Below are 19,392 nucleotides of genomic sequence, written 5' to 3' on the forward strand. Positions count from 1 at the left end.
CTGCTAATTCTCAAAGGAAGTTTCTCCACCCCAATACTTGAAATAGTTATCGAAGTAAGACATTTGGTAGGTGATTGCAGTGTGTTTAGAGACTGGGCGTTTCTGTATTTCCTACAAGAATTGCCATTTTTAGTCAGTGCTTAATTTGTAAATAAAAACGTGCCGGTGCTCAAAATCCTCCTTTTAAACCCGTGGCTGCTGTTATTAAATGTGGGAACACGGAATACTGAGGCGGCGTAACCCTGAAGCCACCCCCTGCCCCTTGAACTCACTCAGCAGTTTTCTACTTTCTCCCTTTATGACACTTTTTCGTTTTTCCCTTCCTCCGTCTTTCCCATATGTGTCTTTTGCTCGCAGCAAATGCTTGAGGCAGAAGAAAGCGCCGGCCTCAAAAATAAGTGCCGGTGCGCAGCACAGGAAACAACAAGCACAAATTAAGCACTGTTTTTAGTACAAAAATATAGGACCTGATTTAAGATGTTTTTTTTCTGGCATAAGAAAGTCTTACACTTTTCATCACACCAAAGTTACACCTGAAAGGTCTAGGTGTTATTACTACAGAAGGTACAGAAAGAGCATCAATAACCTGAGTATTATAAGGCAGGTTAAAGGCCTTGAGTTTTAGAAAAAAATATGTTATAGAAAAAAATTAAGTGGGAGAAAAAAAGATTTTGGAAGTTATATGAAAAATTTGCCTATTTTGTCGCCACTAAACAAATGTATTTTCAGAAATGCAAAGGATTCACACATGTAAAGGAATAAAAACAAGTGCATTTGTTTCATGAATACCATATATATCTGGTAGAGACATATTCTAGTGGCAGATTCCTTACCTTAGAATTTCCCCAAGGCGTCAGTCTGGATCCAGAGATTCTTCTTGAGCAGTAACCCTGAACGCCGTTAGGTGGCATCGGTTAGTTCCACGTCCGTCGTCTGCATCATGCGTGCCGGATATGACGTTTCGGGTCCTATATAAGTGCCACCCCGACGTTCTGACATCAGTTTCTTTTTACTACTTTCCACGCCAGAAGCGCAGAGCCATGAAGAACACTGACCACTGGTGCGTCAAAACTAGGGCCCTGGTAGGGAAGTCTCTGTCCCTAGAAATCAGTGTGTGGGGACGATGGGTGGGTCGGTAAGGAATCTACACCTAGAATATGTCTCTACCAGATAAGGCGTTAACGAAGGTAAGTATCTTGTTTGTCTCATAGAGACCTCTAATTGGAGATTCCTTACTTTAGAATAGATACCCAAGCACTACCATTCCCGCAGGTAGGTCTGCAAACCAAGATCATACTAGGAAGTCCTGTATGACCGAACGGGCAAAGCACCCATCCCTTCAGACCTGACTGTTCAGGCAGTAGTGTTTGGTGAACAGTTGCAGGTATGCCCACGTTGCTGTCTGGCAGATGTCCAGGACTGGAACTCTGCGTGCTAGTGCAGTGGTTGCAGCTGTCGCTTTGGTAGAGTGAGCGCACAAGACCTCTGGGGGTTGCTTTTTAGCCAATGTATAGCACATTTTAATGCAGAGCTCAATCCATCTGGAGATGGTTCTTTTTCATACTGCCCGGCCTTTGTTCAAATCCACAAAACCGATAAAGAGTTGATCATCCACCCGGAACTCTTTGGTACAATCAAGGTAGCATGCCAACATTCTTTTTGGGTCGAGACAGTGGAGGCTCTCCTCTTCTTTAGAAGGATGTTAGGGTGCATAAAAGGCAGACAAGGTGATGGATTGGCCTACATGAAAGGGCGTAACCACCTTAAGGATGACTGAAGCCCTAGTGCGAAGCACCACTTTGTCAGGGTAGATGGTGAGGTAGGGCGGCTCAGATTACAATGCCTGCAGCTCATTCACCCTGCAGGCAGAGGTAACAGCCATAAGGAAAGCTGTTTTTAGTGTCAGAAGCCTGAGAGGATAATTGTGGAGTGGCTCAAAAGGAGCTCATATCAGGAATACCAGGACCAAATTCAAATCCCTTTGGGGCATGATGAATGGGGAAGGAGGAAACATGTGCGTAAGGCCCTTAAAAAAACCTACTAACATAGGAGGCTTAAATAAAGAGGACTGATCACGTAATATATTTTAAAAAAAGCAGAGATGGCAGATAGATAACCTTTGTGGATGCCCAAATCAGAGCCCTACTGGGCCAAAGAAAGTATGAACAAAAGGACCTTGGAGAGAGGGGAAGAGAGAGGGGGTCAGCAGACTTGTCTGTGCTCCATGCCACAAGACAGGTGTAAATTGTTTTGGTAGAGTTATGCCTGGCTGCCAAGATAGCATTGCAGACTTTGGGGCGGAAGTTCGAAAGCTGTTAACTGCTGCCGCTCAATCTCCATGCAAGAAGGTTGAGACTGGACAGGTTTGGGTGGAGAACCATCCCCGGCTGCTGTGACAGAAGATCCTCCCAAAGGGGCAGTCTGATCAGAGGATCAATGGCCATGTTCAATAGCTCAGGATACCAGACTCTTTGTGCCCAATCTGGAGCCACAAGGATTACTTGGGTCTGGTTTTCCCTGATCTTCTTGAGAACTCTGGGCAGAAGTGGTTTGGGCGGGAAGGTGTACAGGAGGCCTGAATTCCACTTTTGATGAAAAGCGAGTGCTCCCTTGGAAACTCCACCCCACAAAACTGCTGACATTGTGTGTTTTCTGTGGAGGCAAACAGATCTAACCAAGTCTCTCCCCACTGCTGAAAGAAACCTTGCACCACCTCGGGATGGAGATGCCATTTGTGATCGACCAGGCACTGTCAGCTGAGTTTCTCTGCTCTGGCTTTCAGAGAGACCCCAGATGTTGAACTATCGGGGAGATGTCCTGATGTTCCAGCCATGTCCAGAAGCGCAGGCCGCCTGACAAAGGGACCACAACCCCAACCCCCCCTGCTTGTTGCAATACCACATGGCTGTGGTGTTGTCCATGAACACCTGCACTACTTTCCCTTTGAGAGAGGGAAGGAATGCTTTCAGTGACAATCTAATTGCCCAGAGCTCCGAAAGACTGATGTGGAAGAGTGATGCCAATGGGCACTGGTAAGGCCGAAAGGAAGCATGGTGAAATGAAAGTGCTTGTGGCCACAGTGAACCGCAAGTAACGTCTGTGGGCAGGAAGGACGGGCATGTGAAAGTAAGCATCCTGCAAGTCCAACGCTACCATCCAGTCTCCTGGGTTCAGGGCTGATAATACATGATCCAGAGTTAGGAAGAGATTGAAGGACAAACAGTGTAGGATAGGGTGGAGGCCCTTGTGTTTTTTGGGCAGCAGAAAGTAGCTGGAATAATAACCACAACCTATTTCTGGTACATGGACCCTCTCTATGGCTCCCTTGGCCAAGAGAGTCGTTGACAAGTGCTAGGTGATCCTCTGTCGTCTGGTTGTAGAATGCTGGCAGGGATTGAGGGGTAGTCTTAAAGGGGAGAGAGTAGCTTCTTCGGACTATTTGCAAAACCCACCTGTCTGACATAGTGGACAGCCTGCGGAGCAGGTGATGTCAAATCCTGCCTCCGACTGATGGGGAAGCGTCAGACGAAGACATTTTGGAGGTCGCTGCACGGTGAGGGAGGGGGCAGTATACTGGCTAGACTGGTGGATCCCTGATCCACAAGCACGGTGGATCCCATGCCCCCAGCCATGCAGAGGCAGGACAGCATGCATGGCACAGTGGCTGGAGGGGAACGGACATTGCTGGACACCCCTTCAGAAGCCACAAAATGGGCAGAAAGCAGAATGAGGGGGGTGATGGGCAACTGCGAAGCCTAAGAACCTGGCCAAAGTTCGGGACTCCTTAAAGCTCTAGAGTGCCGAGTCTGCTTTGTCTCCGAAGAGACGGGGCCAGCAAAGGGCATGTCCATAAGGGAGGATTGGACATCCTCCGAAAAGCCAGATGTCCTTAACCAGGCATGGTGGGCCAAGGCCACCATCGATGCAACCAATCTGCCTAGTGAGTTGGTCATATCCAGCCTACATCGTATTGTGAACTTCACTGCATCTCTTCCATCAGCAAAAGCTTGAGAGAGAATAGCCCTGGCCTCCTCCAGGACCTGTGCCGGCACTTATGCAACCCTATCCCATAAAGTATGGGTGTAATGACCCAAAAGCTATGTGGTGTCTACAGACTGCAATGTCAGGCTGGAGGAAGAAAATGTCTTCTTCCCAAGTTGGTTCAGCCTCTTGGATTCCCTATCCAGGTGGTGTGTCAGGGAATGCGCCTGGGGACGTGGAGGCTTGGATCAGGATCTCAGGAGTTGTGTGTTGCATCAGGAAAACTGGGTCATTTGGAGTAGGTCTATGGCGGCCACGATTGTCCTATTTGCAGGATCCCCTGTGCTGGTTTTGGACCAGGTCCCCAGCAGGACATCAGTAAGGACTTTGTTAAAGGACAATGGGGATTCAGAAGAGGAAGCCCCTGGATGAAACGCCTCTGTCAGGAGGTTAGTACAGACTGCCCCTGAAAGCAGGTCGAAGCCTAGGACACTGGCCACTCTTCGTGCCACCACTGAGTAGGGCGCTCCCTCCTCTATCGCCACAGTAGGGGTAGAAAGCATGCTAGTGTCAGGGAAAGTGTCCAGACCACCATCCTCCAGTCCATCAGATTCCTTACCTGGTATTCCAACGGAGCCAGTGACCCATCTCATCCCTCACCATACCCTAACCCATAGGAAAAAGGGTCAAGATCCTACATAGGGGCCAAGGCCCCTGCAGAAGGCGGCGTTGCACAACGCTGATCTAGCTCTGTGTTGGAGTTGGCAGTAAGCATGGGGATGACACCAGCCGGGGGCAAGGGCGGCATCAGGAGCGCCAATGTCGGAATGGGCATCGGACAAGGTCGAGTTGGTGTGACCAGCACCTGTTCGGATCCCAGAAGAGATCCATGGGAGCCCCCTGGAGCTGAGGCTGAAGCTGCCGGCGCAGAACCCAAGGGGGCTCCAGCCGACCCAGGAGGGCCCAAAGGCTCTCCAGCATAGTCAGTCTGCCCAAAGATGAAGCGCAAGTCCTCATAAAATTCCTTAAGTTGGGCAGGGGTCGCCCCAGCTCCGGGAAACTTGGGGAGACATGGAGTCGGCCCAGATGGAGGCTCCGGGGACAGAGGCTCTTATTGAAGACACTCCCCTACTGTCATTGCATCGGCCAATGGACTTGGAATGGGTCGATGATGAAGGGGGACTCCCGGTTCTTTCTCCGAACCTTCCAGCTGAGCCGAACGCCAGGCCGCCAAGAGCTTTAGGTACTGCTCCCTCAAAGCTTTAGGATTCATGGCCAAGCATTCGGAGCACAACTTTGGGTTGTGGTTGTGGTTGCGCTCCAAACACCACAAGCACATGAGGTGCGGCTCATTCACAGACATCGCCTGATGACAGGATCCACATGGCTTTAACCCAGTCTTGTGGGAAGTCATCCTCGACGCACCAGTATTGTAAGCAATCAAAAATCCTTGACAAAAAGTCCAAAAAGAGCCAGTCAAAAAATGACTGAGGGGTAGCTCTTCTCGCATCAGCAGTGGAAAAAAAAGAACTGATGTCAGCGCACCGGGGTGGCGCTTATATATGACCCACAACATTATATCCGGCGCACGTGATGCCGAGCATGGAGCCACCTAACGGTGTGCAGGGGTACTGCTCATGAAAAATCTCCGGATCCAGACTGGCGCCTAGGGGAAATCCTAAGGTAAGGAATCTGCAACTAGAATTCTCTATCAGTTAATTCCAACATTCAAAAGTTACACCTATTTGGTGTCAGTCACTTATTCTTAGCAAGATCTATGCTCTCTTTGTCCTAGGAATAATTGTCGAGGTTTGTCGCTGGAGTCTTGCGATATTTTACCAAGTGTTTGTGACCATTCACTGCTACCCTCCCTAGGGCATAAATTGCAGGCACAAGTGTTTGTGAGCAATGAGTTGTTACTCTCCCTGGGACAGAAATGTCTGGCGCTGGATCTCACTTTCAACCTTCTCAGAAGAAAAAAAATAGAGGGGTTTGTAGATATACAGGTTACCCTCCTAAATGTTTGGTCACTACATGAAAATGCACTTCATGTATTTGATTTACTCAGAGGAAGTGCTTCATGTTTCATTCCTACGGAGACTTGGATGACTGAACTTTCAGTGCCCTATTTCGCGCTTGCTATACCAGACGGCTATAGCATACTTAACCTAGACAGAGTGAGGAAGACGGGTGGGGGTGTTGCTAGTGTTTTAAATATGTGTCATTTGAATTGACCGAGCTGAAGGGGGCAGAAGTCCTCATATTTTGCCTTTCAGTATCACCCCAATATTCTCTGGCTTGAATGCTGATTTATCGTCCCCCAGGGTATGCAGGAGAGTTTCTCAACTCAACTCATTGGATTAAACGTTGTCCAATTCAGTTCTCCTATTTTACGCTTTTAGGTGATTTTAATGCACATCTAGGTATGGCAACTGACCCACAAAGTAAGATACTGCTGAAAAAGCTGACCTCCTCTAACTTAAAGCAATTTATCAGTCGGCCTACGCATTCTGCTGGCCATATTTTAGACCCTATCTTTTCAAATTGTAAGGTTGAGGTGAAAGACATTGAAACGATTGACTGATATGATCATCTTATCATATATTTCACCTGGAGTGCTGAGCATCATCACTTAGGGAGATGGTCTACGTTGCCCGTCGCATATAGACATTGGTCCAAAATCATTGGCTCTGATATCGAGTCATTTTAGGCAGCTCCTCGCCCTGTATGAGCGGGGAAGTTTAGGCAGACGCCCTAGCAGTTAACTCTTGGTTACAGAATATGACAAACACCTTAGCTCCAGTGAAATAGCAGAAGTCTGTTAATACTGCCAGACAACATTTGTCTGGCCTCCGGTTTAATGCTGATTTAAGACATATGCGTAAACATTGTAAAAAGAGGGTTCTATTTCCCCGAAGACAAGGAACTTTATAGAAAGGCTTGGAATGCTGATCATGGAATGGTTAAGAAACATCAAGCAAGCTATTTTCTTTGCTGACCGAACTGAAGGTACCAAGAACAAACCTAGAGATATTTTCAAGATTATATATAATTTTCTTCACCAGGATACCCATTTTCAGTCTCTTGATGTTTCTGCCACATTATGTGAGTAGCTGTTTGATTTTTTTGAGGGCAAGATTGTTGTCATTTTTGATGATCCCAGGAAAACTATCACTGATTGTAACTCTGATGTCAGCAATGCTAAGACGTTACCAAAGCCCCCAATGAAACCCCTGATGATCCATCTTCAGGAGGTTGCCAATAATTCTCTGGAAGAATTAGAACAGTCCATCTGAGAGTGTAAATATGGCTCACCAGATGGCCCATGTTTCCCTCGAATCGTGACCACCAGTTTGAAGATCGTAAAAACTTCCCTGAACCAGCTCTTTAATAGCTCAATCCAATAGCTCAGAGTTCCTAACTGCAGGAAACAGGCCAGATTAGTACCTCTACGAAAAAAAACACATTTAGTTTTTTTTATTTACTCCCTCTGCAGGTCCAAAAACAGTGATACATGCTCTTATTACCCCATGTCCTGATTATTCTAATTCTGCCTATCTGGGCCTTCCAGCTTCCTTGTTGGGGAGGTTACAGCTGGTCCAAAATGCTGCTGCAAGGCTGCTGCTAAAAATTCCTAGGCAGACAGCCATTCGTCCTTATTTAAAAGAATTACATTGACTATCGAGGAGAGACTCCATGATAAAATTCTAACGCTAGCCCATGGAGCTTTCTATCTAACAGGCCCTCCTTATCTCTCTACAGGGATCATTCATTATCACACGGCCAGAACCCTCTGCAGTTCCGGTGCAGGTCTGACCATGGTACCAAGAATTAGGAGGAAAAAAATGGGGCAGTTTTTCCTCCTATCTTACAGAGCGGGTTAGGAATGCCCTTCATCTGGATTTGTGTGTGTTGTGGGATGAAAATCGCTTCAGGCATCCTCATGACCTGGGTTTAAATCACTTTTTCAGTGATTATTGTGGTGCCAGAACTGTTTTATATGGTCCTAGCACCGGGACACTCTTGAGTAGCTGTGCACTTTATAAATCTTTGATTGACTGATCTGAATGAGAATGTTTTGGGAATATCCTTAACAGTGGTCACTTAGTGTTAGAGGTAATCATACTTTACACCAGTCATACATCAAAAAAGTCTTTGGAAATTAGGCCCTTTCTATTTTGCTGTATTTATTTTCTTTAATGTATCGTTCAAATATTTTAAAAAATCAAATGTAAAAAAAAACATATTTAAAAAATAAGTGCAATTTTTTACTACATCAGTACCTTCTTTCTTTACACTGGACGTCCTTGCTTCTTCTGATAAGCTAGTGGTGGAGTCCTCTTCATCCAGGTTGTGACATATTTCTGTGTAGACATACACACAGGATTCACCAATCAAGTAGAAAATAAACCTATTAGGATGTTTCAGATTTTAACGTGGATTGTTTCATCATGCACTTTAAAACGCCTATATACCATCTCTAGTGTAAATAGGAAGAGTTATGATTTTTGCAAAGTTGAGTTTGACTACAGGGTCTCTACTCTTGCAAACTGTGGGAACGAATGTCAGCTAGGGTGGTGGAAGAAATTGCTAATAAAACTGTTATTTAAAACTGATACCACAAATTCACATGCCCTCATGAAGTCAACACTGCACCGTTAGCCCCCCATCCCCTCCTATCCGGTCTAGTTGATATTGGCAACAGGAACACAGAGCATTACCCCGTGTTAAATATAGGCAGAGGATGAACACTGATAGCGATGGGTGGGGGTATGAATCACCAGTATCAAAATAAACATTAAGACAACTTTTCTTTATCCTCTTCTCTACTTTTGTAAAAAAAAAAAATATATATATATGTATATATACATATCAACAAGCAGAGTAAATCTGAAGGTAGAGGTAGCACTGATTCTAGCCAGCTTTCAGGCTATGATGCTGTGAAGATCCTCCAAAGAGTTACGTTTGGAGAAGGTATTCAGATCCACTCATGTGGCTACTTTGCAGAAATCCTTGATACCATGCATCTCGAAAGTCATGATGGTGCTCTATGTTCATCTAGATTTGGCATCACTGCCATCTGTAAAGTAATCCCTCTGGATTTCATAAAGTTGACGAATGCAAGACATTTCAAAATTCCGTTAAGAGCCTTAAGTGCTTGTTTTTTAGAGGGGATTAGCCACACGTGTGATGAAAAGGAAGAGACAACTTCTTTGCCCTCATTTTAACATCTTGTCTAACTTGAAAATAAGAGGCAGCCTACTCAGACTTGCTATCATGAGGTCTGTGAAAAACAATGAGAAGTTAAACACTCATGGCTAACTCGCTGTACCTTATTATGGCTTAATCTAATAACATGTTGTATTTCCTCAATTTGTACAGCCATATATCTCAGCTGTATACAATTTTATGCTAAGGGCATTATGAACATATCTCTACATGAGTTCTTTTATTTTATGCTTCTGGATGTTATACCTGTATACACTGTACTCTGATGCCCTTTAGAGTAGAATGTGCACTACATAACAGATGATCAATAAGTAAATCCTGTACATAACTATTATGCTTACCGTAGGAGAGAAATATTGGAATTAAAGAAGCTGGTATGGAGTATCATCTTGCCTCTGTGTACCCCAGTGTACGGCTGTGTACAGCTCAATATAATATTATGTGCTTGGCATATGCAAACAGCTCACACCAGTGTTGTTGAATTACACTATAATACAAGAAATTCTGCAATGCACAGCTCTAATTTCTTTAGTATCAGTCATATATTGTACAGCAAAGATGTCGAAACTCGACTGTAATAAGTTATTAAAGTTGAGTTCTGGTGTCAAAATGCCTGTTGCCAGCAGCCACCTGTTTCAAGCAGTGACAATTAAACTTTGCTTTTCTTTCGTTCTGCTCTATTTTATTAGCTTACAATGTCTAGCAGAAAGAATGTGATTATATTTTGCATTCCTTAGAAAATTACAGAGAGGTTAGAATCTTTCTGCGTGTTTCTACACATTCCGTGTTACTGCAGCAGGAACATGGTTTTTTTATCTTCTGCTCTGTTTTATAAGCTTACAATGACAAGTAAAGAGAATATGTTTATTTTTGCAGTCCTTATAGAAAAGCTAGAATATTTCTGAATACTTCAATACATTCAGAGCTACTGCAGCGTTTTCTTTTTAAACTGACTTGTATTGAACTGTTTCTAATATCTGTTTGCCTCAAATATCTAACAGGCTTTTGATGTGTTTTATTTTGCGCTATAGGTTTTATGTTTCTTCTTTACATTTGAAAACATGCTCGCACCTTCATATGGAAGAGCAACACACCAAGGTTTTAAGTGTTTTGTGGTAAAGGTGATGGTGTGATCTTGTATTATATGGGATTAAGTACCCCATGGTGTACATGATAAGGATATTGCAAGTCACCTTGGAGTTCCATAACCCTACAATGGAACTTGGCCTTCAGCCTTGTTTCTCTATATGGTTATGGAACTCCTCTGTGACTTGCAATATCCCTATAATGATGTGGGGGGGGACTTTATCCCTAATATAACAAGGTTGAAAATATCAGCCTAAAATAATATTGAATTATATATATCAAATGTATCACCTTCCACTGCAGCTTCAAGGTAAGAATATCATTACCATTTTGATATCAGCTAGCTAACTCTATTGCTCATTATTTTAATCTATGATACTTTTCTGTACAAAATAATTAAACCTACCTAAACATCCCAGATACAAGTCACTGCAGATGGACGTTCATCATTACAAAGATAAAAGTCCAATGGCGACAATGAACCCAAACCCTGTGGTGTCACAGGTTACCAAGAAACCAAACACAGAGTCCAAGAAAGAATGACAAATATTGGCAAATTCAACAGGTCTCACTGATGCAAGATCTATTGGCTTTGTCAATGGTTTTTAGCCATGATGTACAGCATCATGGCTGCAATCCAGCATAGCTGAAAGGAGCAAAATTAATGCTATGATGAAGTCAACACTGGCCAAGTCATAGCATCTAAAAAAAACTTTAAACCATGATACACAGCAGCTGTGTTGCTGTACAACATGGCTAAAAACATTGAAAAAGCCAAACAGCTCTTGCATGTACATGGACTTTTTGGCTTTTTCAATGCTTTTTTTCTGGGGCAAGACAGGAAGGGCAAGCATCGCGGGATGGAGCAGGAGAGTTACAGGAGACAACAACAATGCGGGCTATCATAGGACATAGGACAAGGCCAGCAACAAAGTGGACGGGTGTCATAGCAATTTGTTTGTTATGATGAGTGGAGGCAGGCCATCACAGACAGTGGGAGGAGGGCGGGAGGAGGGCTAGCAACATGGCAGACATTGAGAAGGGCTGGAAGGGCCTATGAATATATCAGACAATGGGAATTGGACAGATGCAAGCAATAATGCAGGACAGACAGTCAGCAAAGAGACGTAGCCCAGAAAGTGGAGCATTGGAAGGACACCTTAAAAGGAAGAGGTACTTAGGCCATGCTCCAGGGGAGACTCCCACACACGAAGACGAAGTGAAGCCAGCACACATGACGAAAGCAAAGCAAAGGATATGGGCAGCGATGAAGCTGATCAACGGTAAGCAATGGACAGGCTCGAAATCCCCTGTAAATAAAATGTCTAGCAGAGAATTTGCTGTCTCAGGAAATAAATAAAAGGGCTTCCCATAAGCAAAGGCACTGAACTCTTTGCTACCTAAGAGTGGTAGTCATGGTAGTTGTAGAATGCCATCACCAGTGGTGCCCACGGCCATGTACACTGAGGGCACAAGTATCCATGCCATTTGTGCTATGAATGGCACGAAAAACAATACAGGCTATTTCATAAAAGCAACCCGAGACAGAACTTTCGAAATGCATAATGTGCAAAAACCTCAAACATTGACTTTGTTCATCAAACCCCAATAACAGTCTCTGTACAACTGTGCATTTAACTTCAGTGTTTAGTCTGTGAGCTTTTCTTGGGCTGCACCATTTTTTTATTCCTATTCCTGTTGCCCCTTTAAGATGGGGACTTTGATGTGACCAATGACAATCGAGCCTATGTGTTGCCACGGATCCTAATGTTAATTTTTTCTGTAGACAATGACTATATCTTTCACTTTCAGCTACCTTTGAATCGTATGGTGTGTCAGTTTAGTCTACCTTAGATGGTTCAACCTAATTGTTTCTGAGAAAGCTTGGATAAACAAAATCTTTGGAAAAACAATGTTATCTATACTCAACTTCCAAATTAGCAGTTAAGTTGTATTGGATGCAATATTATTGTCACACGATATAATAAACTTGATGTTGTGGGGTATACGATACAGGTTTATCAAGTTTGATAGGCTCTACACATTTATGCAATGCAAACATATATTTCAAATAGAATCTTGACATAGGACATAACAACAAAGATGATCATCCAAGGTGCATCACTTGCCTGAAAGTGATCCTTTCATAGAACGTTATTACAGATCTTTATCTTACCTCAGGAAACAAAGTATTATCAATCTCTATCTAATGCCTAACTCAAGCTACTTATGGCATATTATTTTTTAGCATTAATAGGTCTTTCATTCATTCTGCCTCTTGTACATGTCAAGCATGTTCCTTCATGTCAAGCAAGTTACTTACCTTTGGTAAAGTCTTATCTGTTAGAGACTCTATGGGTTGCTTCTTACCCAGTGGGTAACAGATTTTAATTCAGAGCACAATCTATCTTGAGACAATCCATTTCTGCAGGCTTTTCTTTTCTTGCCTACCAAGAATTCTTTGGTACAATCAATGCAGAACGTGCTGAAGCAGGTGTTTTAATTAGACATTATTAATGAATGTTTATGTATTTTGAATAATGAAATATGTTGAATAACATAGAGAAAAATAATGCACACGTTTGAAATTGTGACCTCAAAGAATGGCCACCAGTTTTCACAAAATGTACTAATTAATGGTTAGACTAATGTAGTAATATGTCATATTTAGGGTGCTCTAGCTATTAACTGTAGGCCTTAACTTAGAGAGTGTCTTGGCCTAGTTTTGCCAGGCCTCATGCAGAAGCTGTATTTCTTAGTGTTTAATAAAAATGCTGACAGAGTGAATTAACTGTAAAATGTTAATTGTCTTGTTAAAAGCGATTAGCAGAAGCTTTCCATGAGAAACAACTAACAGGAGATAGTGTCCTTAAAAACGTAACAAGCTGTGTGTAATGTGTCTGAAAAGTTTCTTTCCCAGGACACAAACAATGAAGACACTGACTGGAGAGGAAGATGCAACAAATTTGTTACCTGACGAGCCGGATGATCAGGACATCGTAAAGCAGACCAATCAACTTTGTGTGAAGGGAGAAATATTAGAATTCAAAGATATAGTTTATAAATATTATTGGGTAGTGTATAAACGTATGATTAACTGACCAATAGTGAATTCGGGGATAGTTTAGATGACATTGATATAACAACGCGACAGAAGGAAAAGACTTCAGACTAGAGGGAGACCTTATTCTGATTTTGTGATGCGATATTAAGAGAAAAAAAGACTCAATATTCTGTAATTGGGCTCATACTCTCTGACTGAGAGCCTGATGCTTTGCTGATCGATTGATTACCTGAGGACGAAGACTGATTTTGCTTGCTGACCCATATCGTGGATAGGTAGATATGACAATGTGACTGAATTGCAATTTTATGCCTTTCCTTTCTAGGTAACAACTGCACTGTTTTAATAGTTTTCCCTCGTTAGATGTTTTTCCAAAATTTGTGTTCTAAACTGTTTTGCATGAAGCCCAACCTGCTGATGCTAATCTGGGTTAGATGAGGGTATTCACATGACGTCTGACAAATTACAGGGACTAATGTTTTGACAAATTACCTTGCTGAGTTCTATGCATGCCATATCACTATTGCAGCTGACTCTGCTATTGATCTGCACAGTTGCTTTAGAATGTGTTGTGATTCAAGCCTTGATTAGATTGTGTTTCTTCCGCCGCTTTGGTCAACCAGTACTGTTCTTATATGTGTTTCATTTGATATTGAGATTAATCTACATGACTTTAGCATTGTTAATATAAGGGAAATAAAGTTACTAAATTTTTACTAAAGCTGTGGTTATTCATGGCTGAAAGGTCATGGAGCGTGACAATAACTGACTCTATTGATTATTGCTTTGGCTAATGATTATTGCGTATTGATTATTGATTCTGTCCTGGAGCTATGGTCAGAACATCTTGAACGAGTCAAAAGGTTCATCGACCTATACACGTCCCCTTGTATGTTTACTTATTAAGGTCCGACGCGCTAGCAAACGATAAAGCTCTTTTTGGGTCCCGGTGGTGGAGTCTCTCCTACTCTTTGGAAGGGTGAGGTACGGCAAAGAAGATCGAAAGTGTGATAGTCTGGCCTACGTGAAAATGTGTCACCACTTTCAGGAGAAAAGTGGCACATGTTCTCAGAACAAGTTTGTTTGGGAAAAAAAGTAATGTAAGGAGGGTGCACAGAAGGGTGCCTTCCTGGGTAATCTAATGGCCATTAAAAAAGTATTTTGAATGGTCAGAAACATACAGGGCAATTGTGCACATGCTCAAAGGGCGAGCACATCAAGAAGGTCAAGACAAGGTTCAAGCCCCACTGGGGCATGATAAAGGGTTTTAGAGAGAACAAACATTGTTGTCCTTTTAGAAAACTAATCACATCAGGTGACTTAAACACGGATGTTTTGGCAACTCCAAGAACGCCAGAAGATACCCCTTAACCCTGCCCCAAAACAAAGCCTAGCTGGGCTGACAGGAACAAATAACAAAACCTAAAATAAAGGTGCAGGCAGAAAGGGGATCAACATTTTTGGTAGCACACAAGCCACAAATGTATTCCAATGGCAGACAAATACTGTCTTGGTTGAGGGCTGCCTGGCTGCCAGAATGATATTGCAGACTTCTGCAGGGAGATAAAAAACTGTTAACTGGGGCTGCTCAATCTCCATGCAAGAAGGGGGAGTGTGTGCAGGTTCAGGTGCAGGAACCTGTCCTGTTGCTGTGACAGTAGATTCTCCTGAAGGTGCAGCCTGATTGGAGGACTGATGCTCATGCTCAAATTCGCGATACCATCCTCTCCTAATCCATAGCCACAAGAATGAGTTGGGCCCTGTTGTTCCTAATCTACTTGAAAACTCTTGTCAGAAGTGGTATTAGCAAAAAGGTGTATAGGAGGCCTGAGCTCCGCTCAAGACAAAAACTGTGTCCGAGCGAGAATCGGCTTAGAAATTTCAGCACGCAGAAGTGCTGATATTGCGTGTTCTCAGCATTTGCAAATACATTTAATCAAGGTTCTCCCCAATCGCTGAAGAAACCTTTCACCATGTCTGGATGGAGACGCCATTCATGATCCAGTAGGCATCGACTGCTGAGTTCAGCTGTTCTAGCGTTTAGAGAACCTGCTAGATGTTCAACCACCAGGAATATGTCTTGACATTACAGCTCTGTGTAAAATCACAGGGCCTCCTGACACAGGGTCCATGACCCTGCCATGTGGTATTGTTGCAATACCACATGGCAGTGGTGTTTTCTGTGAACACCTGAACCAGCCTTCCCTAGATAGGAGGAAGAAACGCTTTCAATGCCAGGTGAATCACTCTCAACTCCAACAGGCTAATGTGAAACCAAGACTCTGCTGGAAACCATAGAACTCTAATCTCCACTTCTCCCAGATGGCCACCTCAACCTGGGGGTGAAGAATCTGTGGTTTGCACTAACCAAATCGTGGTTTGTCAGCCACCACTGCAGATCTTTTGGAGTTCCCCAGTGACATCTGTACTAGGTAGAGCCTGTACATGCCATTGGGCATGTGTTACCAGCATGATGCAAGAGGCCATGAAACTCAGCAGCCTCAGAGTCAGACTCACTGAAATCCAGGATAGAGGCTGAAACTTCACAATCAGTCTAAATATCCAGGACTCGCCGCTGTGGAGGATAGGTCCTAAACTGCACTTTGTCCAGAATGAAAGGGAGTTCTGAGAGGGAATCAGATGTGACTTCTGCATGTTTATAGTGAACCCCAGTGAATGCCCCTCTCTAACGTGTGAGCTGCAGCGCCTGCCTCTGGCTTCACTCTGCTCCTCCCCGAATTTCCCAGAGCCAGAGTGGCCCCTGCCGAAAATGTCTTCCAACTTAACACCAAGTGGGCGAGGCACTTCCAACAAGTGTTTGAACTAGCTGAATCATTAGTCTAAGTCTTTGTCTCAATTTGTGCCTCCTGGTCATTTAAATGCTTTTAAGAGGACTGAAGAGAAAATCATTTAAATAAGTAAATTAAACAATAAATACATTTCTCCTTTCTTTCTGATCTGTCACCTTGTTAGGCAGTAAAGTGCAATATCGAAATTGCATATCCTGTAAAACCAAATCAGTGTTGGAGAGTAATGACTTCTTGCATAAGTTAGAAATAAGGTAGCATCAACTGGTTTGAAAGAATATTACAAACAATAAATGCCAGTGCAATAACTTGGAAATGTATTACTTTGGAGTCAGAACCCATGAGAACCTAAGAATAGTATTACTCATTCAAATATATTAACTGCTCTTGAAATTTACTAATAAGCTTCCCTGAGTTAATTTTGACACAAACAGAAATGGCTTCATTGTACTCAATTTTCATACTTACTTAGTCCTTCAACATTTGCTCATCATGATAGTAAGTAGATCTTCTAATTTCTCTATCCCCTTTAAAAAGCCTTTAGATGTAACCAGGCAGGTTTCTTTTCAATTCCAAACAACTCCAAAAACATAGCTTTTGTGGACTGCCTTCAATATGTCCTGTGTGTTTTAATTGATGTGTCTAAAGGTTTACTGTTAACAAAACAGAAGAAGAGAATGAGAACATACAGCCCCTCTATAGGGACTGACTGAATCACGACCTATTGCTCATCGTAAATCCTAATTTGTGAGGAGGTGATTATGGGGAGTGGCCTGATTTCAAATCTAATGGTTGGCTTAGTTACAAATTTGGATGTAAAAATCAAATTTAAGCTCTTTCTCTCTTGAGAGCAAAAGATGTTTGTTGCAGAAGCAAATATAGAATTCTTAAGCCAGAGAGGCAGAGAATGACAGCCATAAAGACTAAGAGCCCCTTCTGATTCTAGCAATATGCATCAACCATCCTTAGGACAGTGGTAGTCCAGCTTCTGTTTTCTGATGAAGCCTCTTCGTAAATAGCCCATGCTCATCAGCAGACTAATACTGGAGGCATAGTCTAGCAGCAAGGTTTACTGAAGATGGATGCGATAGATTACTAATAGTTTGAAGGTCAAGTAATGCTGACAGATAGGAGCCTTAGATAAGTTGTAAATGGTGGCTGCTCAATGTTACCAGTAGGTTGGCAGTTTCAGAAGAAATAGGAGGCAAAAATGTAATGTAAATGATGACAAAGAAGTAACATAAGGAGGCAGATGGAGGAAACATGAAAGAACTGTATTGGCTGGGAACATATATGGATGGCAGGATGAAAAAAAGAACCTGAAACAGCAGTTGCTCACACATAGAAAAATCCAGGCAACGGATTGACCTGGCGAGTTCCCGTACCATAAGTAACATTTGTGAAGAACTCACAGAGGAGGATTTTCTCCATTTATATTGTTCCGGTCTTGGTGCATTCTCTCTTTACATGATGATTGGTGTTATTCTGAGGGCGCCTACTCTAATCTTTTCCTTGGCATAGACTCTGTGTGATGCTGAGACTCTGTTCCTCTATGCATGTGCAGTTGATACATTGGTCCCCTGCCATTACCCATGTGCCATGCCACACATCCCCAAGTGACAGCTAGATATTGTACACCAACATAAAGCTGACCAGAAAACAAGTGTTAAAAGAACAGAAAATGGTCAATGCTGGGGACAGATTCTGACAGAAATGCCTTTCCTCATTGTAGCATATATTTCATGAATCATAGAGGTGAAGGTCGGTGACAATCCATAGCAAATTCCTTTTCTGTCATCTCTGACTTTTTAGCCTTTTTAAGGACCATGTTTTTATTGTTATTAGGACTCTGTGTCCTATGGCGCTGCTAATTGGTGCCTCAGTGTGTCTGGTAGTACCTTAAAATATATGGGTAAATTGATTTCACTCAATTGGTCTACTTACCTGTCCTGTAAGATCATTCTAGAGGGGACAGATAGTGCACCAATGGAGTGGAAGTTAAATCTCTTTTATGAGCTGCATTTGTATTTATACCACCCACGTACCTGTTAAAAATATATGTCTGCCAGGAGCTGTACTGTTTTCTGGCTCGTTGCAGCTTAAGTGCACTGTATTAAAAACTGGAAGGGAAAAGTGCCTTTGCCATGTAGGAAAAGCCAGTTTGGCAGGGGCAGGTATTTTCCACGAACTAGTCCACATATGATAGAGGCACTCTGGTGTGGATTTGGGCTAAACCCTTTTATCGTACATGCCTCAGCAGTGGACACTGAAGGTCACTATGTCCTCGTTGGAGGAGAATCTCAAGGGCCACCAGGTAGTCAATGGCTCTATATACGCACCTAACTCAGACCAGCAGGCATTCCTCACCAAGCAAGCCAACGTACTTTTGTGCGGGATACCATGGGTTCTCGGAAGAAACTTTAACAGTGTGTTAGATATGGACCTCTCCTTTTCTCCTCTCACCCACACATGGCTATATCTAATGCCCAGGCATTAACCGCCTTGCTCAACCATTGGACGCGAACTGATATATGAAGACTCCGTAATATACACACTAGGGTTTATTCTTTCTACTCCAGCCCCCACAACTTACATTTTCATATAGACTGTCTGTTGAGCACACCAGACATTCTCCCCACATAATAGATATAGATTATTTAGGCCGTACCCATTCGGACCTTAAGCCCTAACATTTGCACCTGAACCAGGACATGGCCCCCACTGTACTTACCTGGTGTCTGCAACCGACAGCTCAAGAAGACCCTGCGTTTCAGTCCTTGCTAGAAACAGCAATAGACGAATTTGTTACCTTAATGCTAACACAACTTTGTCCCGCATATTAGAATGGAACGATTTAAAGTGGCCATTAGGGGTCATTGCTTAGGATACACATGTAATGCAAGACGGAAACTCGTTAGGGACATCTCCTGCATTGAATGAGACCTACTGGGCCTCGAGCCACAGGCTAGTCTGACCCTGGAATGCAGAAAGAGACTTCTTTTGGCACAACACAAGCATGCAACACTCCTAGAACACTTACAATGTCTCAACTATGTCACACTTACAGCCAAGACTCATGGTGAGGCGGACAAAGTAGGCTCACTTCTAGCATGGCTTATTCGCCAAGAGTACCCTAGGCATCCCATACTGGCCATTCGCTCATGCATTAAAACCTTTCTCCATTGACAGATGGCGATCCAAGCCAAAATAAAGAGACACTATACC

At 43.1% G+C, this 19,392-nt stretch overlaps 1 protein-coding gene across 1 annotated transcript in view; it reads right to left on the reverse strand.

The window, feature by feature from the left end:
• PAICS (phosphoribosylaminoimidazole carboxylase and phosphoribosylaminoimidazolesuccinocarboxamide synthase) overlaps nucleotides 1-19,392 on the reverse strand; it is a 408,935-nt gene that overhangs the window by 256,598 nt on the left and 132,945 nt on the right. The window contains exon 7 of the mRNA XM_069205847.1: nucleotides 8,265-8,345. Coding sequence (XP_069061948.1) covers nucleotides 8,265-8,345 — 81 coding nt within the window. The remainder of the gene's footprint in view (nucleotides 1-8,264; nucleotides 8,346-19,392) is intronic.

This window comes from Pleurodeles waltl, chromosome 1_2, assembly GCF_031143425.1.
Source record: "Pleurodeles waltl isolate 20211129_DDA chromosome 1_2, aPleWal1.hap1.20221129, whole genome shotgun sequence".
NCBI classification, from domain to species: Eukaryota; Metazoa; Chordata; class Amphibia; order Caudata; family Salamandridae; genus Pleurodeles; species Pleurodeles waltl.